Source organism: Lipotes vexillifer, unplaced genomic scaffold (genome assembly GCF_000442215.2).
Source record: "Lipotes vexillifer unplaced genomic scaffold, Lipotes_vexillifer_v1.1 scaffold626, whole genome shotgun sequence".
Taxonomy (NCBI): domain Eukaryota; kingdom Metazoa; phylum Chordata; class Mammalia; order Artiodactyla; family Lipotidae; genus Lipotes; species Lipotes vexillifer.
Window position 1 is genome coordinate 397,207 of NW_006786303.1, and position 19,591 is coordinate 416,797.

The 19,591-nt window shown below is 42.3% G+C and overlaps 1 protein-coding gene across 1 annotated transcript in view; it reads left to right on the forward strand.

The window, feature by feature from the left end:
• Positions 1-19,591, forward strand: part of ADAMTS17 (ADAM metallopeptidase with thrombospondin type 1 motif 17) — a 347,890-nt gene that overhangs the window by 76,559 nt on the left and 251,740 nt on the right. Inside the window, exons 5-6 of the mRNA XM_007458461.1 lie at positions 11,892-11,975; positions 12,684-12,841. Of these exons, the coding sequence (XP_007458523.1) occupies positions 11,892-11,975; positions 12,684-12,841 (242 nt within the window). The remainder of the gene's footprint in view (positions 1-11,891; positions 11,976-12,683; positions 12,842-19,591) is intronic.

The window sequence follows — 19,591 nt, forward strand, 5'->3', positions numbered from 1 at the left end:
GCAAAAAAAAAAAAAAAAAAAAAATCATCTTGCTGTGGAGTTTTTGTATGCTATTGAATTTTAGCTGGTATAAAATCAGAGTCCTATAACATTAGGATGTTAAATGTAATGCTCATAGTAACCAAAAGGAAAAGAGCTATAAAATATACATAAAAGGAAATGAGAAGGGAATTAAAAAGTTTCACCATAAAAAATTCAGCATGCAAAAAAATCAGTAATGTAGGAAATGAGGGACCAAAAGAAAAGCTATACAACATATAGAAAACAAATAGCAAAATGCACAGGTAAGTCCCTCCTTGTCAGTAATTATCTTAAATGTATGGATTAAACTCTCCAGTCAGAAGACAGATTGGCAGAATGAATATAAAAAAATTCTCCAATGTGTACAAGAGGCTCACTGTATATCAAAAAACACAAATAAATTGAAAGTAAAAGAATGGAAAAAGATATTCCATGCAGATAGTAACCATAAGAGATCATGAGTGGTTATACTAATATGATACAAGATAGACTTTAGTCAAAAAAAAAGTTACAAGAGACAAAGAAGGATACTGTATATTAATAAAAGTTTCAATATAGGAAGAAGATATAACAGTTACAAGTATTTATGCACCTAATAACAAATCATTAAAATATATGAAACAAAAATTTGTAGAATGGTAGTGAGAAATATGCAGTTTTCTATAATAATAATTAGAGACTTCACCCCCGGTCCCCCGCTCCCCCACTCTCAGTAGTGGATAGGAAAACTAGACAGAAGGTAAGTAACGATATAGAGGACTTGAGCAATACAATAAGCCAACTAGATCTAACAAGATATACAGAACACTCTACCCAGTAACAGCAGGATATTTCTTTTTTTTTCAAATGCACATGGGGCATGCTCCAGGATATACTGTATATTAGCTCACAGATTAAGTTTCATCAGATTTAAAAGATATCATACAAAGTATCTTCTCCAACCACAGTGGGATTAAGTTAGAAATCAGTAACAGAAGGAAAACTGGAGAATTCACAAATATGTGGAAATTAAACAACACACTCTTAGACAACCAGTGGGTCAAGGGAGAAATCACAGGGGAAATGAGAAAATGCATAAAGCTGAATTAAAATGAAAACACAACATACCGAAACTTATGGAACACAGTGAAAGCAGTGCTTAGAAGGAAATGTATAGCTATAAAATGCTTACATTAGAAGAAGGATCTCAAATCAATAACCTAACTTCACACCTTAAAGAGCTAGAAGAGCAAACTAAACTCAAAGCTAGCAGAAGGAAGGAAATAATAAAGATTAGAGCAGAAATAAATAAAATAAAGAATAGAAAAACAATAGAGAAAATCAATAAAACCAAGAATTGATTTTTCAAAAAAATTAACAAAATTGATAAATCTTTAGCTAGACTGATTAATTAAAAAACACTTGAATTACTAAAGTCAGAAATGAAAGTGGGGGTATGACTACCAATTCTATAGAAGCAAAAAGGATTATAAAAGAATACTATATGAATTGGGCAATTGGGATTGACATGTATACACTGATGTGTATAAAATTGATGACTAATAAGGACCTGCTGTATAAAAAAATAAATAAAATTCAAAAATTCAAAAAAAAAATACCATGAACCATTGTATGCCCACAGATCGGATAACCTAGGTGAACTGGACAAATACCTATAGAAACACAGAGCTTACCAAGACTTAATCACAAAGATCTAGAAAATCTGAATAGACCTATAACTAGTAAGGTGATTGAATCAATAATCAGAAATCTCCTGACAAAGGAAAGCCCTGAACCTGACAGCTTAACTGGTGAATTATACCGTACATTTAAAGGAGAACTAATTAATCAATCCTCCTCAAACTCTTCCAAAAAACTGAAGAGGAGAAAATGCTTTCACCTCTTTTCTATGAAGCTAGCATTGCCTTCATACCAAAGCCAGATAAAGACACTACAAGAAAAGAAAACTGTAGTTCCTTATGAATAAGAAAGCAATTTCCCTTTTGAGCATTATTACAAAAATTCTCAACAAAATACTAGCAAACCAGAATCATATTGTGCACCATGACAAACTGGGATTTATTTCTAGAATGCAAGGATGGTTCAGCATGCAAAAATCAAGCAGTGTAATACACCACATTAACAGAAGGAAGCAAAATATCACATAATCGTCGATGTTGAAAAAGCATTGGATAAAATTCATCTGTCTTTCATGATAAAAAACAAGAAACTAGGAATAGAAGAAAGTTATCTCAACATCATAAAAGCCATATATGAAAAACCCATAGTGAATGTAATACTCAATGGTGACATATTGAAAACTTCTCCTCTAAGATCAGGAACAAGACAAGGATGCTTACTTTCACTACTTCTATGCAACATAGTACTGGAAGTCCTAGCCAGAGCAATTAATCAAGAAAAAGAAAAGGCATCCAATTAGGAAAGGAAGAAGTAAAATTATCTGTGTTTACAGATAGCATGAGCCATGTAGAAAATCATGAAATCCTACACACAAAAATTAGAACTAATAAAATAATTCAGCAAATTAGCAGGGTGCAAAACCAGTATACACAAATCAGTTGCATTTCTGTAACTGACAATGAACAATCTGAAAAGGAAATTAAGAAAACCATTCCATTTACAATAGTGTCAAAAAGAATAAAATACTTAGGAATTAATCAAAGAGGTGAAAAACTTGTACACTAAAAACTACAAAACACTGATGGAAAAAAAGAAGACATAAATAAATGGAAAGACACTGATGTTCATGGATTAGAAGTCTTATAATTAAGATGTCAGTACTGCCGAAAGCAATGTACAGATTCATGCAGTCACTAGCAAAATCCTAACAACATTTTTCCTTGCAGAAATTGAGAAATTCATTCTAAAATTTGCATGGAATCTCGAGAGACCCTGAATAGCCAAAACAATCTTGGAAAAGAAAAAGTTGGAATACTCATATTTCCTGATTTCAAAATTTACTACAAAGGTATAGTAATCAAAACACTGTGATACTGGCATAAAGACAAACATATAGACCAGTGGAATCGAATAGAGAGCCCAGAAATATACTCTGACATATGTGGTCAAATGCTTTTCAGCAAGACTACAAAGACCATTCAATGGGGAAGTGACAGTCTTTTGAACAAATGGTGATGGGAAGACTGGATATGTACATGCAAAAGAATGAAGTTGGACCCTTACCTAACATCATATACAAAAGTTAATTCAAAATGGGTTAAAGACCTGAATGTAAGAGCTAAAACTATAAAAATCCTAGAAGAAAACATAGAGGAAAACTTCCTGACATTGGATTTGGCAATAATTTCTTGGATATTACACCAAAGGCACAGGCAACAAAAGAAAAAAGTAGACAAATTGGTCTTCACCAAATTTTAAAACTTATGCATCAAAGGACACTATAAACAGAGTAAAAAGGCAACTCAAAAAATGGGAGAAAATACTTGCAAATTACATATCTGATAATATCCAGAATATATAGAGAACACCTAAAATTCAACAACAACAAAACTAAACCTGATTTTAAAATGGGCAAAGGGCTTGAATAGACATTTCTCCAAAGAAGATACACAAATGGCCAGTAATCATATGAAAAGATATTCAGTGTCACTAATCATTAGAGAAATGCAAATCAAAACCACAATGAGATATTATGTCACTCATTAAAATGCTGTTACTAAAAAAATTGTAAAATAACAGGTGTTAACAAGGATATGGAGAAATGGGCACCCTTGTGTACTGTTCTTGGGACCATAAAATGGTGTAGCTCCTTTGGAAAACAGTATGATGGTTCTTAAAAAAAATAGAATTTTAATATGATCCACTTCTGGGTATATACCCCAAAGAAGTGAAAGCAGGGTCATGAGCAGAAACTTGTACACCCATGTTCATAGCAGCATTATTCACAATAGTCAAAAGGAGGAAGCAACTCAATGTTCACTGAAGGATGAATGGGTAGACAAAATGTGGTATATACACTCAATTAACTATCATTCAGCCTTAAAAAAGGAAGGAAATTCTGACACATGCTACAAGGATGAACCTTGAGAACATTATGTTAAATGAAATAAGCCAGTCACAAAAGTATAAATACTGTACAAATACTGTATGATTACACTCAAATGAAGTGCCTGGAGTAGTCAAATTCATAGAGACAGAAAGTAGAATGGTGGTTGCCAGGGGCTAGAGCAGGATGGGGAATGGAGAGTTAGTGTTTAATAGCTACAGAGTTTCAATTGGGGAAGATGAAAAAGTTCTGTAGATGGATAGTAGTGATTGTTCTACAACAATCTGAGTGTACTTAATGCCACTAAACCATACACTTAAAAATGTAAATTTCATATTATGCATATTTAACAGAATTTTTAAAAACCCACCCTGCTTACTGTCTTTGCACCATCTATAAGCTCATCGAGGTAGGACTGTGTGTACACCCTTGTCGTTATTTCCCCAGTGCCTTGTACATGTGCAGGTGATCAAGAAATTTTTGTGGCATCTGTGAACTCATAAATGAGCGACTAATGCCATTTTCTAACATCCTTTGCAAAGGATTTAGTGCTGAAGTTGTGTAAACACTGGCTTTCCTTTTTTAATTCCTCAATTAATTTACTTCTGAAAAGCCTTTTGTATTCTAAGTATGTCACACAGATGTGGTGTCCTAAACTCTGGTAGAAAGTGTTTCTACATAAATGCAATTACATATTTACACCTCCCACACAGCCCACTGTGTATGGGTGGTCCCCTTCAGCCCCTCTCACATCTTGTCCTTCAAGGAGGAGGTATCAAGATGGAGCTGATTAAACAAGTGTGGTGGGAAAGAACTGTTCTGAGAGCATGCTTGGCTGCTACAAACGACTTCACCTCTGAGCCCTGTTGAATTAGTCTTCAGAGCAACAGAAGAAGTGGCTGCTGTGAGAGCAGTCACTTTGGTCATTTTTGAGGACTTGTAAAGCATGGAAGTGGTACTAAAACAACCCTGGCATTGTTGCAGGAAGGGGGATCCCTTCTAGGGCCCAAGAGTGGGCTCTTGTCTAACATTTGGAAATGAATTGACCAAGGAGACGTGTGCTAACAAAGCAAGAGACTTTATTGGGAATGGGCACCCGGGTGGAGAGCAGGAGGGTAAGGGAACCCAGGAGAACTGCTCTGCCACATGGCTCGCAGTCTCGGGTTTTATGGTGTTGGGATTAGTTTTTGGGTGGTCTCTGGCCAATCATTCTGACTCAGGGTCCTTCTTGGTGGTGCGCGCATCGCTCAGCCAAGATGGATTCCAGCGAGGAGGATTCTGGGAGGTTGGTAGGACATATGGACTGGCGTCTCCTTTTGACCTTTCCCGAATTCTTCAGGTTGGTGGTGGCTTATTAGTTCCATGTTCCCTACCAGGACTTTCTGTCGTAAAACAACTCATACAGATGGTTACTGTGGTGCCTGGCCAGGGTGGGTGGTTTTGGTCAGTGGTTCCCCTACCAGCATCATGCAGAGTGGTCCCGTTTTAAAACAAGGAATAAAGGAGCTTTGTAAATCACAGAGCAGTGAGCTTGGTTCTTGTATCAGTCAGGGGTTTTGATTATAAGCAGAAGAAACTAGATCTGGGCTAACTGAAGCAGAAGAGGAAACATGTTTTTGGAGCCATATACAGAGGAGCCCAGAATCAAAAGGAAGGCTGGGTCACCAGCCTCAGAACTGGGGGGAGGGTAAGGGGCAGGAGACTCAAGGGAGAGGGGCCAGGCAGCAGGAGAGAGCAAGGCTGAGTTCCCGCCAGGAGTATGGGCTGCAGTCTTGCTGCCACTGTTGTGTCCTGGGACCATCTCTCCACTGCCAGTGCCCCTCCAGGGCTTCTGTGGCAGGCAGAGTGAGTTTCCACCGTGGAAAGAGGGTTCCTTCCTTTCTCCAGAGCTCACCCAGTGGGGAACTTCCCCAATGAAAACAACATCTTTAGCCAAAAGAGAAAAGGAAATTTAAAAAATCCCGGCAAAGTGTCCAGACACTACACAGACCAAAGCATAAAAGAGGTTCACTCACATGACATGATTCTATGGTTCCACTTTGGGGTACATACACAAAATGAATTGAAGCAGAGTCTCCAAGAGTATTTGTTCATGGCAGCATTATTCACACATAATTCACAAAAGGAGGAAGTAACCCAAATGTCCATTGAAGGATAAACAAAAATATATATGTGTACATATATATATATACAATAGAATATTATTCATATTTGAAAAGGAAAGAAACTGATGCATGCTATGACATAGATGAACCTTGAGGACATTATGTTAAGGAAATAAGCCAATCACAAAAAGACAGGTTCTGTATGAGTCCACTCATAAGAGGTGCCTAGAGTAGTCAAATTCATAGAGACAGAAAGTAGTGGTGGTTGCTGGGGGCTGAGGGGAGAGGGGAATGAGAAAGTGGTGTTTAATGGGTGCAGAGGTCCAGTTTGGGAACATAAAAAAGCTCTGAAGGTGGATGGTGGTGATGGTAGCACAATAATGAGAATGTATTTAACACTACTGAACTGTATACTTAAAAATGGTTAAGATGGTAAATTTTATGTTATATGTTTTTTACCACCATAAAATAATGAGATGCACTCACTAATTCCATTCAGTTATATTTATTGGGTACCTAATGTGTGCTGGGGACTTCCTAGGGACTGGGGATCGAGTAGGGACCACAACAGGTCCTATCCTCATGGAACTCATGTGGTGGCACCAACAGACAGTACTCAACACACAAATCAGGGATTTGTGTGCAAATTTTATAAACTGCTATGCAAAGATCCAGGTGATAGCAAGTGACTGGGGCAGTCAGGGATACCTCTGTGATGAGTGACCCTCCACTTAGAAGGGAAGGCATTACACTGACATAAGGAGCCAGCCAGTGGGAGTCAGTCTGGCATTTGGGAGGCACAGGGAGAGGTGATTCCTGGTGGGTGATGGGGAGGGTGGGGCACAGTGAGAGGTGCTCCGGCAGCCCCCTCAGGGGTCAGGGCATGGAGAGCGGCTTCACTGCATGTGCGACGGGGAAGCTGTGCAGGGGTCAAGTAGAAGAGTGGTATACACTGATTTGTGTTTTGAAAGATCCCTCCACCTGGCTCAGAGGGGTATAGAGTCCCACTGGGCTATGTGTCCCAGCAATCTGCTCACCTGTGCAGGAATGTGTGGAGGGAGAAACTTCGGCCAGACCTGTGTCTCTGAGCTGTCAGCAAGCCGCAGTGGGTGCCCTGAGTGGGCTTTGGTTGATTTTCCAAATATGCTGTAGTGCCTTTTTATGTATGTGACTTGATTTTCCTTTGGTTGAGGGTGGTGGTGACACAGAAGCAGGAATATTTTAAAGAACAAATTGCAGATGGAAACAGGTGGTGCTGACACTAGAAGCCCTGGGTTTGGGCAGCCAAATTGGAAAATGCGGCCACTTGAAAGAGCTTTGGTTGTTTTTAGCTTCCTTAACAACCACAGAGTGGAATGAAAACCTGAGCCGCTCCAGGCAAGTTCTGTTTGGAGGAAAAATGACATCAATTTGACTCAATTACCATGTGAAACAGACAACAAGCCTCTCTCTGGTGAGCAGAGAAACAAGCAGCAGTGCTAGAGCACTCACTGGTTCCCACACCTCAATGGCCATGATGGGAAGCTGCTGGGGGCCTTGTGGAATGCAGATGGCTGGGCCCACCCTCCTCCACCGGGTTCTGATTCATGGGGTCTGGGGTGGGCTCCAGAATGCGTTTCCAAAATGTGCTCAGGCCATGTTGGTGCTGCTGCTTCAGGGACCCCGCTCAGAGGGACTGCTAGAGAATATAGCCCCCTCCAGGGTGCGGGTCTGGATGGGTGTGGCCTGCGATGTGAGGGAGTCACCTCCACTTCCCATCTGTCCCTGGGGAGGCCCTAAGTCACCAGGTAGGTGGTGTTCATGTGAAAACCCCACCTGGCATTGCGAACAGCTCCTCCCCATGTGCCCCCATCACCTGTCCCTGTCTACCCCTCCCTGACCGTGTCACCATGTCGCCCAGCCAGGGCAGCCCTGCAGTGTGCTGCTGGCAGTGGGTCCACCCACTTGGCCCCCAGGCTGCCAAGGAAATGTGACAAATGAAGCTGGGGCTCTGAACACTTGCCAGGATGCAGCCAGAGCTGGATGGATGCAGGAGACAGACTTTCCAGACAATTGGTTGTGCTATTCCCTGCCCATCCAGGTGTCTCCCTAAACATCATGGGGCCGCTGCCTCCAAGACTCTCCTGAGTGTGAATTTCCATGACAGAGGAGAACAGGGAGACTTCCTTACATGTCTTTGAGGCCTGCTGCTTTGTGTTCTGTGGCTGTCGTTGGATTCTCGTCTGGCTCACCCGGCTCGCCTGGCTTGGCACTGGGCCTTGAGGGAGATCCTGTGCGTCTGCCTGGCCCTGTGCTCTGCTGGGCTTTGTGGGAGCGTGGTCTGCTCAGGTGACAAGGTGCTTTAGCTATGGTCGCTCCTGCCTGCTCTCCTGAATGTGGGCATCCCAGTTACACATCAAGGGGGGTACCTTCCTGCAGGCTTACTAGAGAACATTGTTCAGAGCATGAAGCTTCTTGTCTTAAATTAATTAATGAAAAAGTTTAATTTGGTAAAATACACATAACAGGATTTACCATATAGTCATTTTTAAGTGTACAGTTCAGTATCATTAATTATATTCACATTGTTGTGCAATCAAACCTTAGAACTTTGTCATCTGGCAAGACGGAAACTCTACACTCATTAAACAACAGTTCCCCATCTCGCCCTCCGTCCCAGCCTCTAGAGCATGAAGCTTTTCTCCCCCTCCAGCTCACATATTTTTTGTGTATTTGCTCCAAGAAAAGTACCTGAGCCTTTTGGGGTCACGGTACATGGGATGTGCAGAACTGTCCTCAGCCGGACTGGAGAGCGGGGGATTCTGACGAGGGAGTTTGTTTCTATAGCTTTTTCCTTCCTGAAACTTGCATCATTCCATTCAGGCTCTGTTCTTTATGCTGCTTTCAGGGGGCGTGTCAGAACATCACTGAGAATTGCTTTCCTGTGTTATTGCTTTAAACCCACAATATTCTTTAATGTCTTTGGCTGCCATTGCTGTTACAGGCAGTGTTTAGATTGCACCTTGAAACCCTGTGTGACTTGAATTTTCTCCCTCATAATTTCAAGTTTTCATTCTTTCTAGTTTTCATGTTTTGAATTGAGGTTTTCCAGTTTGGGCCCAATCCTAAGGCTGAATATTTCTGGAAAAATTTGATTTACAGCCGTTGGGTGGTTCTCAGAAAAAAGGAAAAAGTTATGTGCTTTTCCCTTCTTCACCCAGGTTTAAGGATAGGTAGTTAAGGTAGGACTTCAGAATTGGCCTACAGATGGTTTAGTATAAAAAAAATGACTGCAATTTTGTTCTTGAGGAAAGAAAAAGTTTTGGGAGGGGGTAGTGAGAACAGAAGAACTGAATATGTTGTATTTTTCCTTGTGGGAAAGAATATTAAATTACACAAAGATTCTGTTTTGCTTTAATAATAGTTTTCAAAGGGAAAAATCCAAGCACTGACACAGCTAATTCCTTTGTCACACAGATGCTCAAGCACTGTGCGTGCCTGGCTTCTGCCGCTTGTGTGCCCGACGCCGTGTCCAGCTTCACATGGCCTGAATTAACTGTGGCCACGCTGTTGGCTGTGGTCATTGCTTTATGTTGCTGCTGATGTACTGGAGAGAAAATTTTAATGCCCCTGCTAGAAAATTCTCCCTCTGGATTATGTCTGTCAGGAAAAAAAAGCATATTCAAAACCAAGTGAAATAAGTTAGAGAAAAACAAACACTGTATGATTTCACTTATATGTGGAATCTAAAAAACCTGAACTCATAGATACAGAAAACAGATTGGTGGTTCCCAGAGGTGGGGGGTAGAGGTATGGGTAGAGGTGGTGAAAAGGTACAAGCTTTTATTTGTAAGATAAATAAGATCTGGAGATGTAAGATACAGCATGATGAGTATAGTTAACAGTACTGTATGGTCTATTTGAAAGTTGCTAAGAGAGTAGGTCTTAAAAGTTATTTCACAAGAAAAACAATTGTAATTATGTGAGGTGATGGATGTTAACTTATTGTGGTAATCATTTTGAGATATGTATATATTATATATACTATGATATATAGTATAATATATATAATCATGTTGTATACCTGAACCTAATACAATGTTGTATATCAATTATATATCAATAATACTGAAGAAAAGGACATAATGAAACAAAAGTATTTTCCCAATTTAAAAAGAAAAGGGGGCTTCCCTGGTGGCACAGTGGTTGAGAGTCCGCCTGCCAATGCAGGGGACACGGGTTTGTGCCCCAGTCCGGGAAGATCCCACATGCTGCTGAGCGGCTGGGCCTGTGAGCCATAGTCGCTGAGCCTGCGCGTCCGGAGCCTGTGCTCCACAACGGGAGAGGCCACAACAGTGAGAGGCCCACGTACCGGCCTGTGCTCCGCAACGGGAGAGGCCACAACAGTGAGAGGCAGAGACACCGAAAAAAAAAAAAAAAAAAAAAAAAAAAAAAAAAAAAAAAAAAAAAAAAGAAAAGGGAATGTTTAAAAGATTCTTCCCTCTATATCTTACACTACTACCCTCATCACCTACTCCATTGTACCTCCCTGAATCCTGGTCTCTCCTGAGAAGGAACTCAGGAGGATCGTAATGACCTGGGGGTCCTCAAATCCGATGGTTCTTTTCTGTCTACGTCACCTTTCATTCCTTTGCCTTACTTGAGTTTTCCTATCTCTCTTCTCCTTGAATCCTTTGATTTCTTGATGTTGAGATCCTTATAATTAAGTTCTACCAACAAGAGGTGCAAAACTGAGAAGGGCATATCCTTTTCTGTTACTATAACTTTATCTCACTGACAAACTTTGGTTAGAATGAGGAATTCAGTGGAAAAAGGAATATGGCCTTTTTGGCTGGACAGTCTGGATTTGGATTGTAGTCATAGTTGACTGGCAGTGGGTCTTGAGCTGGTGGCTTTATTATGTCACTGAGTCGAGGTTTGTGGAGACACCAACCTTGATGGGTTATGATGAGGGTTAGAGAAGATACAAGTTGACACGTGGCAGATTGCCACAGGCATGGACCTTCCCCATCCTTTCATAAAGATCCCCTTCATCTTTCTGCAGGAAACACCAGAATCATCAGACATCCATTTCTTTTTTTCAAAACCACCTGTCCTATACATTTTTTTCAACCAACTGATTTCCATTTTATCTTTGCATGTATATGTTTGTATGCACATGTGTGTGTGATTACAGAGTTTTCTGTTATACTTCTTTCTCTTGAGGAATTTATATTTATGGGAGTTTTTTGGACTCAGAAGGCCTTTTAAATAAAATCTAGGTTATATATCTCACATATATGTATTTTTTTGTTCCAATAAGACTTTATTATGAACATTGAAATTTGAATTTCATATAATTACTCTTCTTTAGATTTTTTTTGTACTGCAAGAACACAGTTTAAAAAATTTTTTTAATTAATATAATTTTTAATGAATAAAATTTATATTTCATTTTATAAATAAATACATTTATATTTTATTCATTTATATTTTGTGTTTTAGATTTATAGGAAAATTGAACATGTAGTACAGAGAGTTCCCATACACAATTTCCCCTATTATTGACATTTTACATTAGTATGGTATGTTTGTTATAACTAATGGACCAATATTGTTACATTATTATTAAGTCAAGTCCATAGTTTGTGCAGATGTCCTTAGTTTTCACCTACTATCTTTTCTTTGTTCCAGGATCCCATCCAGGATACCGCTGTTGTTTTTTTTTTTTTATTTTTGTATTTATATGTCTATCTATTTCTTTTTTTCTCTCTTGATAGGTATTCAATATGTTTCAGCACCAGAGCCTTGGAATTAAAGTTAACATTCAAGTTACCAAGCTTGTCCTGCTACGACAGCGCCCTGTAAGTCCCCATCGGCACAGTAACGGAAAATGTAACTGGTCTCCAGGCTTCCTAGTTGCTGTTGAGCACTGAGGAGGAGTCCAAGTGTTGTATTTTATCCTCCTTCCCTGGCTTTGCAGATGGCAACACTGTGCCCTGGGCCAGGGACCAGGGATGCCTGGTGCAAGGAGGACAGGTACTGTTACTGGAGGCTTGGTGTGCAGTTAATCTGCTCAGAATCTCAGGGGAACCTTGAGCAGTGGGCCTGTGTGCCTCCCTCCTTCACTGCCGCATGTTTCATGGGTGCAAAGTTGATGGTGAGGTCTTTGGAATCATGGCTACTCTTCTGGAGCTATACCTGAGCTTCAGGCCAAATTTGAGTGCTCTGTAGCATCATTTTCTGGTCTTTTGATTGACCAGAAACACCTTATGAAAGTGTTATCTGCAGAGTTAAGCAGTGAACGTGAGAACGTTGGATATGGTATTCAGTTTGCCAAAAAGAAGAAAGCTTTTCTTTAATGACATAGTCTTCATTCAAACTTATAGATAAGGCCCCTGATGGCCTCTCTCTGGGTCTCTGCATCTTCCTACCAGCATTGTGGGCAGGTGACATTGAATGATGCCCCAGCGAGCAGCTGTCTCCACCTTAACATCCACATTGTGGTCTGAGCATGAACTCTGGCTTCCCTGGGCATTTGCTTCTGTAACTGCCCCCCTGATTTCTTTTAGGCCAAATTGTCCATTGGGCATCATGGTGAGCGGTCCCTGGAGAGCTTCTGTCATTGGCAGAATGAGGAGTATGGCGGCGCACGGTACCTTGGCAACAATCAGGTTCCAGGAGGCAAGGACGATACGCCCCCCGTGGATGCCGCTGTATTCGTGACCAGGTAAAACTAGACTCTGCCTGGAGCTGCAATGGAGAAAGGGAGGGCATTTTCCATTGGAGAGGACACATGGCAATTTGCTAGGAATTCAGGCTTGGAAATCAGACTTTGGGCCACATGTCTGAACCTTGGATTCCTCATCGGTAAGATGGGGATAAATGATAGTCCTACCTCCAAGGTGTGAGGATTAAATGAGCACAGGAAGCACTTCTCACAGTGCCTGGCCCAAAGTAAGGACACAAGTGTTAGCTATTATTATTGCTATTCTTATCATTAATATAAAACTACTGAAATCCTAGTTACCCAAGACTCTTAAAACTTCCAAGAAAATTCATCTACTACCTCTTCCCAGCACCAAATATAATGCTTACGGGAAAGAGCTCATCTGTGTTTGAGGCTGCTTCCAAAGTGGGAGAAGTGAATACCCTGATTTTCCTGTGGAGGGAAGTCCATGCAAGCGTGTGTGTGCTGTGCACCGCCCATCCATGGGCACTCTTGGGACAACAGCAGCGGGCAGAGATGCCTGTGGAATTCACATAGAGGCTCCATTTGAAGCAAGAAGCTGAGCTTCTTTATAGGCTACAGAGCTGGACTTACTCTTCCTGACTGAGAGGGAAGCCAAGGGGCCCAGCAGTGGACAATAGAAACCAAAGGCAACTTTCTATGCAGATAGCAGCAATTTTATTTTAGTTTTCTAGGGCTGCAGTAACAAATTACCACAAAATGGGTGGCTTAAACAACAGAAATTTATTTTCTCACAGTTTTGAAGGCCAGGAGTCTGAAATCAAGGTGTGGGCAGGGCCGTGTCTCTCTGAAGGCTCAGGAGGGGAGGATCCTTCCTCCTTCTTCCTACCTTCCGGTGGTTGCTGCAATCCTGGGCATCCCTTGTCTTGTAGATGCATCACTCCAGTCTCCTTCGTCACATGGTGTTCTCCCTGTGCCCACATTTCCTTCTTCATGTAAGGACACCAGTCATTGGATTGTGGCCCAGCTTAATCCAGTGTGACCTCATCTTAACTTGATTACAGTGACCCTCTTTCCAAATAAGATTACATTCACAGGGACTGGGTGTGGGGTTAGGACTTGAACATATCTTTTGGGGGACACAGTTCAACCCATGATAGGTATAGATGTGGCTATTTCATTTTTTCCCTATGTCTCAAATCTCTGTTAGAAAAATTGATTTTCCTTGGTTGTTTTACTTCAGTGATGTAAATAAAATGTGTTATGTGTTACACCAAAATCCCCTTTTAGAAAATATGAGGAAATGTTTTGTGATAATTTAATCTATTAGGTTAAAATACAAAATTTTATTTATTTTTTAATTTTTTTTGCGGTACGCGGGCCTCTCACTGTTGTGGCCTCTCCCGTTGCGGAGCACAGGCTCCGGACGCGCAGGCTCAGCGGCCATGGCTCACGGGCCCAGCCACTCCGTGGCATGTGGGATCTTCCCGGACCGGGGCATGAACCCGTGTCCCCCACATCAGCAGGCAGACTCTCAACCACTGCGCCACCAGGGAAGCCCAAAATTTTATTTTTTTTGAATGAATATATCATGAATATATCAACTTTGAATTTTAAGATTTTTTTTTTGATTTACAGAAACTACTTCCAAAATTACATGCTTTCTTTTTCTCTGAGTTCAGAGAAAGGGAACAGTTTACCATGTCTTTAGCTTAAAGATAACCTGCCCTTCTAAGAAGAGTTAAATCTGGTTTAAGACTTTCGTTTTGAGTCCAGAAGGACTCTTATTTTGCATCTCTTGGGCCATAAACAACAAGCCCCTGGCCTGATGGCATCCTGAAGGTAGCTGGTGATGATCTGTGACCCCAGCTTCAGGCACCCTATACCAGGCAATGTAGCACCCTACGGTTCTCCTCTTAAAAAAACACAGAACATGCACATTGCCACCATCAGATACCAACTAGATGCCTAATCTTGTAGATGATTCATCAGTTGCCAACCCTAAAGGGTTAAAATGTGATCTGTGGCACACTGATCCATTATGAGAACACTTGCTGCTTCTACAGGATGTGATTAAATGTATAACGGAACATTTGAGAAGTCTATTCAATAATTCTGATTGCCAACATATGGCTGGTTGTCTACCAGGAACCAAGGACAAGGCGTGAGCATGACCTTGTACTTGCCTTAGATCTGGGTTTGCCCACCCTGGTGAGTGCTGGGAAGCCCTAGGTACCACCTCTCCCAAGCAGCTCTGGCCCCCACACTCACTGGCCAGAGGCTGCCATGGCTCAAGGCACTTTGAAATAGCTTTTGGAGCCTATGGGGCTTTCCATAAAGCACTGAGGATTACAGTATTGGTCTTATGGCCACCACCCTTTGAGAATAGATTTAATTTGTGGGGCAGGCAGAAGTCCTTGGGAACCATATCTATATGTGACTGTAAATTAATGTGATTGATTTTCCAAATGATAATTAAATGAGGACTAAAGACCTTTCCTAGAGAGGAGCTCTAAATAACATCATCTTTGGAATATGCAGCTAAACTTCCAAGGTTATTACTTTGAAAGTGGTTTATGTAAATACTATATAAAATGTATAAATTCTGGTGTTTTGTTAAAAATAATAACCTATGGGAATTTTCCCTGTATTGCTTCTTTGCTTTCCTGCTGTTTCCTTTCTTGTCTGGGTAGAGAAAACACTTGCAAGTGATCTTGGTTTGGGAACAACTAGCTTTTTTTCAGAGGCAGTAGATGTTACCAAAATTAGTGTAGACAAAACTTCTGGATTAGCCTTTTTACAAAACGCCATCAGAGAGACTGAAGGCACCCTCAGCCTGAGAATGCTGCCTGTTAGGCTTTATATTTTCCTTTCTCTTTTTCCTGTCTCGTAACAGCTTATTTACCATACTGGAAATATTTTGCATAAAAATGTTCTTTACATCTCACACCCATTAGGATGCCTACTATTTAAAAAAACTCAAACAACAGAAAATAACAAGTGTTGATGAGGATGTGGAAACATTGGAATCCTTTTACCCTGTTGGTAGGAATGTAAAATGGTACAGCCACTGTGGAAAACAGTATGGCAATTCCTCCAAAAATTAAAAATAGAACTACCATATGATCCAGCATCTCCACTTCTGGGTATATGTCCAAAAGGATTTTGAAGAAATTCGTACACCTATATTCATAGTAGCATTAGTAATAATAGCTAAAATGTGGAAGCAACCCAAGTGTCCATCAGTGGATAAATGAATAAACAAAATGTGGTGTTTCCATACAAATGGAATATTATTCAGCCTTAAGAAGAAAGGAAATTCTAACACTAGTTACAATGTGGATGAACCTGGAGGACATTTTGCTGAGTGAAATAAACCAGTCATAAAAGGACAAATCCTTTGTGATCCCACTTATATGACATACCTAGAAAGTTAAATTCATTGAGACAGAAATGGTAGTGGCCAGGAGCTGTGGGGAGGAGGGAATAGGGAGCTGTTTAATGGATATAGAATTTCACTTCTGCAAGATGAAAAGAGTTCTGGAGATTAGTTGCACAGCAATGTGAATATACTCAATGCTACAGAACTGTGAACTTAAAAATGGTTAAGATGGTAAATTTTACGTGTATTTTACAACGATAAAAAACTTTTAAAATGTTCTTTTCTAACTTAGCACATTGAAGGGGGTGGTCCTGATTGCAAGCGGGTGTTTCTGAGTGGGGAGGCCGGGGAGGCAGATGCCTTGTGGCCCGGGAAAGTCAGGTTTCTTCAGATGCAGGCAGAGCCGATGCAAAGGCCTCCATCCCGCTCTGTCACCTGCGGCCAGCCCAGGAGCCTGTGTTGTCTCTCCATTTTGAGCCATCTTGATCCCTCTCACTTCTGTGGGGAGCTGCTGGACTGAACTGATAGGTGCCGTCTGTCCTCTGGGTCCTCACAGACGTTAAACTCAAGACCTCGCATGAGGATGGGGTGGCAGTGATGGAGTCGGGGCTGGAAGCCAATTTGGCTGAGAAGTATCGTTTAATAATTAGAGGCTGAGAGCTGCAATTCCTTAGGTTGGGATAATAATGGGCTGATGTTTTCACAGAGAAATTGGGTGCGAGGCAGTTGCTGCTCTGGAGAAGCAGTCCTTTCCTCCCGGAGTAATCCAAGCTGAGGGTCTAATTGGAGGCCGTACAGGCCAACGGTGTTTAGGGGCCGGCGTCCTCAGGTCTTGGGACTGGCTGATGTGAGGGTTTCTTCTCTTTTTGTTTTCCTTCCGGGCTGTGGCTGAGCCCGAGAGTGTATCCTCCTGGACGCCCACCAACCATACAGATGGCCAGTTGCCAAGATGTGAGCATGACATCGCGTCCAACAGAAGCTGCTGAGCAGGGAGCGGTGGGAGCTGCATATCCAGCAGCTGCAGCCGTGTGTAGGGCCAGCAAAGACCTCTTAGTAGACTGAGTTTGGGGGCCATATGGGACCCGCACAGACTGGACTTCAGGGGACTTCAACACCTGGCACGGCCTTGCCTTTGGCTCCACATGTCCTCCAGAAAGCCAGGAATTTTACCCCGCAAACCCAGGTCTATGCTCCTGGGAAACACCTGGAGCGACATGCATGGCCAGCCCAGAGCGCGACCACCAGGACATCCAGCTGTCCCTCCACCTTCCCTTCCCATGTAATTCTACCCAGTCCCAGGGACGGTCCTCCCTCAACCTTTGGCCTTGCTCATGTGACAGCTTGGTGGGTACCTGTGGTGTTACGTTTTTCTGGGTTTCCAAACACAGGGGAGAGACAAGGCCACTGATGAGCTGACAGGACACATTGAAAGTGATCTGGAAATGTATGCCGGTCGTTTAGTAAAGGAGCCAGTATTTATTAAACCCCAACTGTATGCCAGGCAATAGCTTATGCACAGGACTAGCTATGTAAGTTGTGGTGCCCAGTACAGAATGAAAACTCGGGACCCCATGTTAAAAAATTCTTAAGAATTTCAAGATGTTGAGAGCAGAGCGGTAAAGCAGGTTGGGGGATGGGAGGCTTCTGAGTGAGGGGCCTGCGTGATGGCACAGCTCACACATCCACGGAGCCCGCTCTGGCCTGTAGATCCGTGCAGCCTTCCTTCTGATGAGGGACAAACAGCAGAATGTGAATGTGAACAGACTGAGAGGCTGGAGAGCTGCATTGGGACCCTTTTTTTTTTTTTTTTTTTTTTGATTCCCCAGTTGACCCCTGCAGCCCCAACATGTGGGTTTGGCATGAGTTTGCAGTGGGAGCCAGGGTACCTGGAGATGAAGGTGACCCTGCAGGCAGAAGGCTTGCTTTTCTTTTTCTGAGAAAGGACCTTGAACAGGCAGGGGAGAGAAGATTCAAATTTTGGCGACCCTTTCAAGCCAGGCCTTTAATTGAGCTTGGCTCACATATGATGAGCCCACCATATGTCCTCCCACTTCCTTAGGAGAAGCAGTGGGTGACGCTGCAGGGTTCATCGCTTGAGACCACCCGTTTCCCTCCAGGGAAGCCGGGGGATGAGAGAACACACAATGCCCTGTCAGCCATCTTCCTCCAAGCTGGCCAGAGAGACAGCTAGAAGGAGCTGGGGCCAGTCCCCTCAGCAGCCCTGTTCAGTCTGTTTAGTTCTCTTCTGTGGGACTGATGGCCACACACCCTTTCTCCCTTTGCCCAGGTGAGGCAATGCGATGATGCTTTCAACACTTTTAGTTGCTCACTCTGGGAAACCCTGGAGCAAGGTCTCAGGCCAATCTGGTGTGTGTGTGTGTGTGTGTGTGTGTGTGTGTGTGTGTGTGTGTGTGTGTGTGTGTGTTATATGTGTGTGTGTGTGTGTGTGTGTGTGTGTGTGTGTGTGTGAGTGACAGGCCCAAAACATTCCAATGGGAAGGGTGTCAGATCAAGAATGTTGAGTTGGGGTTAGTTAGATACCAGACCAGTGAACATATTTATGTCCCTAATTTTATTTGTTTGTTTTCTTCTCTGCCTCTGTGTCTTCCTTGCCACCCTCTACTGCCTGTTAATTAGTCTTCTGAAAGGTCGTCCTTGACAGAAAAATCAAGGCACGAATCTTCATTTTCCTATGGTTATTCCATCTCCATTTCTATGGAGGCTCCCTTGATTTTGGAGGGGGTTATGAAAAGCCTGAGGGTCTTGAAGGCTTCCTTTTTCCTTTGTTAAAATTATTTTAAAATTGATTACCAAAATATATACGTTCATTATGAAAAAATTAGAGACGCAGTCAGCAAAACCCATGTGGGCTGCTTAGGGGATTGGCCCAGCTCCTTCTAGCTGTCTCTCTGGCCAGCTTCAGGGCCACCTCTTCAAAGCTGTCACACCCATGCCAGCTGCCCTTTCCCCTGGGCTCACAGGATGTCCAGGGTACCTGGCAAGACTTCTTGGCCTGAGGCAGTGGCCTGGACCAGGAAATTCTGTACATTAGAACCCCAAGTGGAATCTTTTAAACCTGCAGATCTGGCCTCTGTGGGTCTAGTGGGTGGGTAGAGTCTTTGACAACTTTCAGGCCAGCCTGAAGCAGAGCCAGGGCTGGGAACAAGCAGGTTTTGCTCCACTCACATGGACATTCACATAGTGCTGAGAGGCGTTAGACATGGGTTACATTATGGAGGCAAATAGGATAGAATGTGCTGTGGTTTGGAGTGGAGGTAAAAGGAAAGCTGATGATATTAACATTGCCTTCTTGTCATTGTCCCCAGTGTGAATGGCAGATCAGATCCTTCCGTGAGAATAGATTTTTGACAGAGAGTAGGAGAGGAATTGAGGACACTGAATGCCGA